This window comes from Tupaia chinensis, unplaced genomic scaffold (assembly GCF_000334495.1).
Source record: "Tupaia chinensis unplaced genomic scaffold, TupChi_1.0 Scaffold146907_1, whole genome shotgun sequence".
Lineage (NCBI taxonomy): Eukaryota > Metazoa > Chordata > Mammalia > Scandentia > Tupaiidae > Tupaia > Tupaia belangeri.
The window spans coordinates 1,965,202-1,975,592 of record NW_006206760.1 but is presented as its reverse complement, the minus strand read 5'-3'; the positions used below and the strand labels follow the sequence as shown (position 1 = coordinate 1,975,592).

The following is a 10,391-nucleotide window of genomic DNA, read 5'->3' as shown; positions in this document are numbered from 1 at the left end:
TGGGGGTGATTTCTTTCTTTCTGTCTCTCTGTCTGTCTGGCGAGTGCACGCACCTTATAGCAAAAACCTCTTTAAAAAAAAAAAAAAAAAAAACTATAATGATTTATAAAGTTAGAATAAAAATTGAAAACAAAGTCAACACATAGCCCCCAATCATACACTTTTCAGAAAGTTCCTACCTCTTTTTTAACTGGAGAACTTTTAGTTTTCTTAGGAGTTTTTGTCTCTTTCAATTCAAAGGCATTTTCTTTCCTTGGTGTAGCCACACGCTCTGTTGTTCTGTAAGAGCTTGCTTCTTTTTTTTTCAGAAGTGCCAGTTTAGAACTGGGCTTGGGAGAAGAGGATTCTCCTATTTTGTGAGCCGATGCCCTAGAATGTTGCTGAGATTCTTTTGAACTTTCACATCTGGCTTGCTTCCTAGGACTGTAGCTTTTTCTTTCATCAGGAAATTGTTCTGTTTTTACTAGGAAGAAGGAGACAATTATGACAGTTGTTCTTGGAAAATGATACCCAATATAAGCATTTTCTTTTTCTTTTAACTTGCTAAAGGGTGCTTGTGCTCACTGGAGAGAGAGAGAGAAAGAAAGAGAGAGAGAGAAAGAGAGAGAAACCAATCCCGGGGGGGTGAGGGAGGCGGCCACACCTCAATTCCTTCTCCTCCATTTCTCTTTCTGGGATCTATATAGCTGGCGTGTTTTTCAAGCTGCTGGGTCCAGATTCATATTCCTCAGTCACCCATGTGGAACCAGCCACTTACGGCCATTCCACTGGCTGGCCCTTAGTTTTTCATTTTCAACTGAACAATCTTAGAAGCACGATATCATACAGTAATTTCAAAATATTTAATTACTATTTTAGTTCTTCAGTTTATATAGCATTTATTTTCAAAAGCTAAACATGGTATACTACTTGCTTGTATAACCAGCTCAAATTAAGAGATTTCTCTCTTGGCTCCAGCAGATGATGTGGTGATTAAGGTGCTAAGACTTCCATGTGGCCCGTTCGAGTCCCAGACCCAGTGGCCTGAAACTCACGCCAGGCGTGTGTGTACGCGTGCCCAAGATCTTAGGAGGAGAATGGAGAAGGGATCGCAGCGTGGTCATCCCCCCAGAAGTTTTCTCACTTTCTGTCTCTCGGTGCCTCTCTGGTGAGTGCGCACACCCTATAGCAAAAGCCTCTCTCTTAAAAAAAAAAAAAAAAAAGAGAGAGAGACATTTGTCTCTTAATATAAACTACTCATTTCCTGAAATAATTTTATAGGCTAGATCTAAGGATTTGGATACCAAAGATAAGCTGTGAAATTTACAAAGAGAAAGCTTACTGACTAGCATATGTCACATAAAAATTCTGCATCTATAGTACAACCCTTTTGAAAGCCAAATTCCTAAGGTCCCAAGACTGATAGGTAAACAGATCTACTAGGAAGATTAAGTCCATCTATACTAGGAAGTGGTTCACTATCAGGATCACTAAAGAAAAAACCCTACAACCAGGAGTGCTTCGATGACCTGGACAACTATGAGTCAACTCTATGAAACCATTTCTAACATGAAATGCTCAAGACATGTTCTTTTCTTCAGTACTGAAGGGCACAAGACAAACTGCATATGCTGAAATGAACAAGCAGCCAGGAGCTAGAACGTAGGCTCGCAGCAACCCGAGAGCAGGTGGGCGCTCTCCCCAGCTAGGATCCAAACAGCTTTCAAAGTACTGACGTAGAACATGTTCCAGGAAAGCGCTATGCAACCTAACGATACAGTTACTGAACAGAGTTTAAGTAAGGTTAGCACGGATTTTCTTCTAGAAAGACAAATGCTCCATCTTACTTTTACTGCTAGTATTACCTTTGTGAGGATATTTATGTTTTTCTGCTTTACTTAAGTTGGCTTGGACAGATGAAAACGTTTCTCCCTCTTCTGTGTCCTTTTGAGTCTAAATGAATTTAAAAAGTGTCAAATGTGACAAATAATAGGAAAACTATTACCACAAAATCTGCTCTTAAAAATCAAGGCAAGTTTTCATTTTTAAGGGTCACCTTCCAAACAACCAGGACACCAGAGTGAACTGTCATTCCTTCATCCACAAAATTTTCTGGGGAAATGAAGTATGGTTTATTACTTCATTTTTTTTACAGATGAGGAAACAGATAAAAGGGTATAAACATAAATTTGTCCAAAATGATCCCAGTTCAGCCCAGCCCATGAACCTGAGGTCGAAGCCTGATTAGTGTGTTGTTCATCTCAACTCAGATTGTTAGCATTATACAGTTAAAAAATACACTCTAAACCAAAAAGATTAAAATAAGGACTACAGCTTAAAAGTAAGATAAAACAGCACTTTCTCGGGGGCAGCAGGTGGCCTAGCAGTTACATGGCTGGACTCCCACATGGCCAACTGTGGTTCAAGTCTCAGACTAAGTGGCTTGAAATTCACCAAGCACGTGTGCATGCATGTGTGGGATCCTGGGAGGAAAACGGAGAAGGAATTGAGGTGTGGTCATCCCCCTTGGGGGGTGACTTTTCAGTTTACCTATCTATCTCTCTCTCTCTATCTCTCTCTCTCTCTGGTGAGTGCACACGCCCTAAGGCAAGAATCTCTACAAAAAAAAAAAAAAAAAAAAAAGTATTTTCTCAGGAAAAGCAGTTGGCATAATGGCTATGTCACTGGACTCCCATGTAGTCGACCACAGTTCGAGTCCCAGACTCGGCAGCTTAAACTCACACGGGGTGTGTGTGCGTGTGTGCCCAGGATCCCGAGAAGAGAATGGAGGAGAAGGGATTGCAGCGTGGCCATCCCTCCTGGTAGGTGATTTCTCGCTTTCTGTCTCTCTGTCTCTCTCTGTCTTTCTGGTGAGCGCATGTACCCTATACCATAAACCTACCCCCCAAAAAAAAATGTAAAAAAGAACAAAAATTTTAAAATTAAAAAAAAAAAAAAACATCGTTTTTCTCCACTGTCCTCTCAAAATTCCATTTTTTAAAAGTCACTCATTGGGGCGTGTAAAATAGCTTTTTTTTAATTATCATTTGAATGTATTTAGGTAGAATAAGGTTTTTCAAATGACAAATCCCTCCCTACTCCCTACTGTATTATCTGCCTGCTTAGTCTGGTCTCCAAACAACATCTAAGTTGGCAACTCCTTGTTTTAAACATAAGTAAAATCCCTTAAATAGTCATAAATTGACAGTGACAATTATATTAACGGAATGTGATTCTTGAGAAATAAAACTGATTTACTGAAGGTCAAGTACTAGGTCTTGCTCTGTCCTCCTCTGGTCAAAAATTCAGTGCTTTTAAAGATTCCAAAAAATAATACTTATTTTTATTTGAGAATGTCCTAATGCAGGTTAACATCCCTAACCTCAAAACTAAAATCCAAAAGGCTCCAAAATTCAAAACTTCCTGAGCACCGACATAACGTCACAAGTAAAAACTCCACACCTGATTCCATGCTAAGTCACAGCCAGTCACGACAGTACAGGGTACTGTGTGGGATTACCTCCAGGAAAAGGCGTATATGAAACAAATGAATTTCACATTCAGATTGGAGTCCCAACCCTCTCAGTTATATCTATAGACACAGATGCAAACATTCCAAAACCTAAACAAATTCTGAAATCTGAAACACTTCTGGTCCGAAGCATTTCAAATAAGGGATAGTCGACCTGGATTAGATAGATCTTATACTGAGCTACTCAGAAATCACACAGGCGTGCTTCCTGAAAAGACAGTAATTAATACCGAAATTATTAAACTGGTGTTCCATAGGATTTTTATAAACATGACTCTCTGAACGAATACATAAGAATCCCTGTGATAAAGGAAAAGTCATGATTTATTGTTTCTCTGAAGAATGATTCTGGTTTGCTTTGGTTCTGTCAACCTTCACTTAGGAAAAATAAGTTTTTCAATAACCTTCCTCAAAAAAAGTTTTTAAAATTAAAATACTTCCGCTTCTTAATTTTTTAAATTAAAATACTTCAGAGGACGTGCTCATGGTGTTATCCCCGAGCTCAGAACACACAGCACACAAAGGAGCACTGGCAGCCCAGTTACCCGGCCGCTACAATGTCACCTTCTTGCTCTTCGGCTCCTCATCCAGCATGGCTAACGTCCTGGCAAACTCTTCATCTTCATGCAACTGCCTCTCCAGCTGTGGAATGTGTCAACACAGTGCCTTTGGTCTTTTGTAAATGAAACTTTGGTTCACATGCTTAAAAAAAACTTAAACATTTTCCAGACAATAACTATGACATGTTTGCGTTTAACATTAATGCGGGTTTGTCCCACTAAGCCAAATTACATTTCTGAACACACATTTCTAGTTTTGCAAGCATGATAGGTAAAATGAGCACACTTTTTTAAATTCATCTTTTTTAAACAATTATTTCATTTTAACTTATTTTAATTTGACCAGGGAAGGATAGAGCGAGAATAAGAGAGAGAGATAATAAGAAAGCAAGCCGCCAGGTCTGAGCTCAAACTGCGGTCGGCCATGTGGGAGTCCGGTGCCCCTAAACACCACACGACCTGCTGGCCCCAAGAACACTCTTTTTTAAAGAGAGATTTTTGCTATAGGGTGCATACATTGCCAGAGACACAGGAAAAAAAAAAAAAGTGACAAATCACCCCCCGAGGGGTAGCCATGCCATCTCTTCTCCTCCATTCTCCTCTTGGGATTTGGAGCATGCACACACACACGGCAACTGACAAGAGTTTCAAGTCCGGATGGGTCTAGGACTCAAACTACAGGCAGCCATGCATCTTAACAACTACGCGTGGCCCCAAATCAAACACATTTTTTAAGTTACATTTCTTTTTTGCCAGAGGATGCGTGCACTTGCCAGAGAAAGACAGCAAGAGGGAGAGGGAGAAACCACTTCCCAATGGGGGTGGTCACACTGCGATCCCTTCTACTCCACTTCATCCTGGCAGGATCTGAGTCATACACATGCACAGTGCCCGTGTGTTTTCAAGCCACTGGGACCAGCATTCAGACTTCACAGCTGGCCATACAGGGACCAGCTCCCTTAACCACCAAGCCAAGGGGCCGGCCCTAAAATATGCCACCTGCTGGCCCTAAGATATATTCTTACTTAATACAGTTTGAAGTGTGCGGTTTTCTCTTAATAGTTTTAATGTAACATTCACAGATCTCTTATTTCCATTTATTTTAAATTCCAGAAAGACCTTTGAAAGATCAACTGAACAGAAAAACAATCTCCTGGAGGGTACAAAAAAGTTCATCTAAGAAATTAAGAAAATCATGTATTTTCTTTGCGAACAACAGTAAACTACATAGAAATGTAACCATTGCCTTTTAATAATCAAATAACCATTTTCAGTTACCAATTCAAATGTATCTGTTTAAGTTTGAAAACTTAAATCATCATGTCAGAAGGCTCCCAAACACGCTTATACATTATAGCATACAGATGTCTAGCTATCTCAGTGCTGTTTCCAACTATTTTTCACTTTCAGCTACATGGAGCTCTTCCAGAGAGAATATATTTCCTGTTCTAAACTAGTGCTTTTATTCCCTCTGGCAAAATGGCTTACCATAATATCAAACAAAAACCTTCCTACATTATTCAAAGGGAAGAACCTCAAAATCCACCCAATCCAGGGCCAGCAGGTGGCGCTGAGGTTAAGGTGACTGGATCCCACATGGCCAAGTATGTGGTTCAAGTCTTGGATCCAGTGGCTTGAAAATCATGCCTCGTTTGCATGCATGCCCCAAATCCTGACAGGAGAATGGAAAAGGAATTGCACGTGGCCATCCAAGGGGTGATTTCTCACCACCACCACCACCCACGCCCAATCTCTGTCCAATGAGTACACATGCCCAAGAGCAAAATCTCCCAAAAAAAAAAAAAAAAATCCACCCAATAAAAGAAAAGGCATAGAGGAGGTTGGCAAAAGCAGAACACAGTAACCAAATCATTTCCACTTTATAAAATGAACTAATCCAAGCATAGAACTGTAAGTTAGCCAAACAGATGCCCATTAACACACACTCTGTTGACTATTTCTTTACTATAATTCAGCTACTCAGGAAACTGTTAAAAACTTATACAAAAACCTTAATCATGGAAGTCCTTCAAACTCTAAACCATCAGCAGTCTTGCAAGGATTTCTACCTTCTAACTGCACTTTCTAATTAAATTTTATACCACTTTTCCAAACGTTCACACTAGGTATATACTTCTTTAAAAAGATACTACATGGGGACGGACCAGCAGGTGGCATGATGGTTGGGGCACTGGACTTCCCTGTGGCTGACCATAATTCCAGTTCCAGACCGGTGGGGCTTGCTTTCTCACTCTCTCTCTCTCTCTCTCTCTCTCTCTCTCTCTCTCTTTCTCTCTCTCTCTTGTGAGTGCACATGCCATATAGCCAATTTTTAATTAATAAATGACAATAATATTAAATAATTATTTTTTTAAAAGATTCTAGGGGCTGGCAGGTGGTATGGTGGTTAAGATACTGGACTCCCACATGGTTAACAACGGTTCAAGTCTTGGACTGGCAGCTTGCTGTCTCGCTTTCCCTTTCTCTCTGCCTCTCTAGTCAAATTTTAAAAAACAATAGTAATGGGCCAGCAGGTAGTATGGTGGTTAAAGGCACTAGATTCCCACATGGCCAATCAAAGGCACTGGATTCCGACATGGCCAATCACAGTTCAAGTCCCAGACCTGACAGTTTGCTTTCTCGCTTTCCCTTTCTCTCTCTCTCTCTGGTCAAATTAAAATAATAATACTAATTATAATAACAAATGGAATTAAATAAACAAATAATTCATTTTCAATAAAATAACAAATAAAATTTAATTTTTTTAAATATTCTAGATATTTAGTAGAACAGAAAAAATAGAAATACTTTCATTAGAAATTCATTATTAGTGATTACAGCATCATGTGATTAAGAGTCCTATATTTTAATACAATGTTTATTGAGCAAAGCTAACTGGCGCTTAGAACACTGATTTACATATTAGATACGAGACACTCATTTACTAAATGAATAAACAAAGAGACAAAAAATGAAGAGGAAAACTTTTAGAGAGATAATTTAAAAAGACATCATCAATCATTAATACTCTAAAAGTCCTTCATCAAATTAGCAAACAAGATTCTGGAAGAATGTAATAGAAATGGGAAACAGAACCATTAGACAAAAGTACCACACTTGGTTTGCAAAGGAACAGGTAACCCTTTGGGACAGATACAGAGCTAAGACGACAGATCCCTAACAACTACCACATAGTTTGCTGTAGGCAACTTGTGCTTGAGTTATGTGGGTACACGTCTGTCACTGATGTAATTCAGTGTGATAAAATACAACAGAAAAAGATTTTGAAATCACCAACTATAAATTGTCAAATTAATACAATGTAAACAATCACAATATTATTCTCTCACAATAATATCTATCAAGAACTTGATCTATGCCAGGCCTTGAGATAAGCATCAATGCTACCCAGCTGAATTCAACACAAACAGTCTAGGTGGGTGGAATTTAGAGCCTATGAATAGGAGGACCCTTAAATAGGAGGACCCTGAAATATAAAATCAGAGTAAATGATAGTAGCTGCACCGGGTGTGCTCGCACACAGCACAATTTTCTCATGTACCGAGAAGTCTGGGAAAATGACACTTGTGCTAAGGGGGTTCAAACAGCAGATATGTAGACCTGGAGGTTCTGACAGAACCAGGAACGCCTTCAAATACTTTATTTGTCTTCCGTGAAATACCAAGGTCTCTGACTTTCCTACTGCACCAGTCACCCTGTATTACGTTTCCTTGGCTGGATCAGCACCCCTATCCACTTTTTCTGACCTCTAAAGGTGAACTGTGACCCAGAAATCAAACCTGAACCCTTTTTTCTTTTCTATTTACATTCTCTCCCCCAATCTCATCCTGCTACACTGGTTTTAAATACCATTCAAATGCCAGTGCTCCTCAAACACACATCTTCAGCTCACGTCTCCTCCCCTGAGCTCCAGGATCTACCCACCCACCTACTCTCCATCTCCCTCTGGAAGTCTAGGAGACATCTCAAACTTAACCTGCCCAAAAAGAGAACTCTGGATCTCTCTGCACCAACCTGTTTTGCCTCCCATGGTCTAGAATAAATAGCATCACCTTCCGTCCAGCTGTTCGGACTGCCCTCGATTCCTCTGTGCCCACATCTTACACCCAATCTAGCGACAGTGGGAAAGCTGTGTCTTCGAGGAATATCCAGAAGGTGGTGACCACACCTCACCACCTCCTCCATGACCAACCCGGTGCAAGCCGACATCTGCTCCCACCCACCCTCCCATAAAAGTCTCCATACTGGTCTGCTTGTGCTCTGGCACCACCACGGCATACTACCATCACAGAAGACAAGAGTAATTATAAGACCCATCAAGTCATGTCACGTCTCTGTTCAAATTTCCAACAACTTCCCACCTCAGAAACTAAAATCCAAAGTCATTACTATTCAAAGTCCTCTTAGTAAGTACCAAAGACCTATCATGACCTACAGGATTGGCTGCTAGCCATTCTCCAAAATCATCTCATCCTACTCTGCTTCCCAGCCTTTCCTCCAGTGGACTGGTCTCCTGGACACCTGAAGCACATTTCTGCCCTGGACAGTTGCAGCTGCTGCTCCCTCTGCTTCAAGGGACTCTTCCTCTGAGCAGCCAGCACCACGGCTCCTTGTAACACATCACTGTGCACCAATGACACTTCCTCAGGGGAACTTCCCAACTCCTCTGTCTGAGGTTAAACACTCAAATCCCACTTTGCACCCTTTACTTAGCTTCACAGCATTTATAATTACTTAACGTTATCTTTTCTTTCTTTCTTGTCTTTAAAACCAAGAACAGTGCCAGGCAGGCACTCGGTAAGTGCTCAGTAAATATGTGCTGAGTGAATCTCAAGAGAGACCTCTGAACCAAAGGTCGAACAGGGGTCATCAACATATTCCTAAGAGTTATTAAAGCCACAAGAATGGGTTCAAGACTGGACATAGTGAAAAAAAGAGATATGATCAGATTATATTATTATAAGTATTATAAGGGAATTTCCCATTCAAATAACTAAAAATAAGTAAACAATTATTCCACTAGTCTCACCATTTATCGTTTATAGAAATTTAGATCCTCATATATTGTACTTATTTTTACCCTTCATCCAATGAGACTCAATTCAAAATTAGACTAGAACAATTGTTTGCCTGGATGGACGAAATATTAATAGCAAGTCATAACATCAAGCTACAAATGAGATCTAAGCAAAATGCCAATACCTCCGCATCTTCATCAAGTTGTAATTGCTTGGCGATGGCTTCATCGTTTAATCTGGACTCATTCGTATTTTGTGAAGGCTACAGTTCAAAGAAAATCAAACAAAATCAACATAAACCTTAAGTTAAAAATAAGGTGATTTTTTTTCTTTTTTTTTTTTTTTGGAGAGATTTTCACTGTAGGGCGCGTGCGCTCACCAGACAGACAGAGAGAGACATAGAGACAGAAAGCGAAAAATCCCCCCCCAGGGGGGATGGTCACACCGCAATCCCATCTCCTCCATTCTCCTCTCGGGATCTTGGGCACGCACACACACGCGCCCGGCGTGAGTTTTAAACCACCGGGTCCGGGGCACGACCCGCGGTCGACTACGTGGGAGTCCAGCGACATAGCCATTACGCTAACTGCTGGTTCCTGTGATTTTTTTTCTTGATTTTAGCTGATTAAATACACCAATGAGAGATAAGTAATCATCACAACACGCACCAGCCAGAAAGTCAAGTTTACAGCTAGTCCCTGACCACATCCAATTTCCTAACGACTACATATCCCACAGTACAGAGTCAATACCCTTTGTTACACAGATGTACCAAAGGAAAAACTCTGCAGGTTAATGTCTTGGTTTGAGAAGTAGTCCAGAACATTGGCAAACCAGTTTGTCAGAATGATTACATTCTCCGGTAGAGACATTAAGGAAATCAAAATATATACTCCACAGGGCAGGCTTTATTTAACTTAGGGGACTGCTCTCACTATAATTTATTTATATGTCCATCTCCTAAATGGCCAGAAAAAGTTAAGTCCAATTTCAGCCAAAGTAGAGAAGGTCAAAAGTATAACTTAGTACGCTCTATTATTAAGGGATGTATTTGTGATCTCATTTGGGAACAAATGTATTATCTACCTTTGTATGGCTGAGGTCAATAGTAAATGCAGTTTGCAGGACCAGCAGATGGCATAATGGTTATGTGGCTGGACTCGCACGTAGTCTATCACAGTTCGAGTCCCAGACCCAGTAGCTTAAACCTCACGCCAGGAGGAACCAGCAGTTAGCGTAATGGCTATGTCGCTGGACTCCCACGTAGTCGACCGCGGTTCG

At 40.5% G+C, this 10,391-nt stretch overlaps 1 protein-coding gene across 2 annotated transcripts in view; it reads right to left on the bottom strand.

The window, feature by feature from the left end:
- The window catches only part of RFC1 (replication factor C subunit 1), a 64,346-nt gene that overhangs the window by 27,670 nt on the left and 26,285 nt on the right, over nucleotides 1–10,391 (bottom strand). For both annotated transcript variants that reach the window (XM_027768592.1, XM_014584454.1), the window contains exons 6-9: nucleotides 9,295–9,372; nucleotides 4,076–4,153; nucleotides 1,845–1,932; nucleotides 180–463 (exon numbers count right to left, since the gene is read on the bottom strand). In XM_027768592.1, the coding sequence (XP_027624393.1) occupies nucleotides 180–463; nucleotides 1,845–1,932; nucleotides 4,076–4,153; nucleotides 9,295–9,372 (528 nt within the window). The remainder of the gene's footprint in view (nucleotides 1–179; nucleotides 464–1,844; nucleotides 1,933–4,075; nucleotides 4,154–9,294; nucleotides 9,373–10,391) is intronic.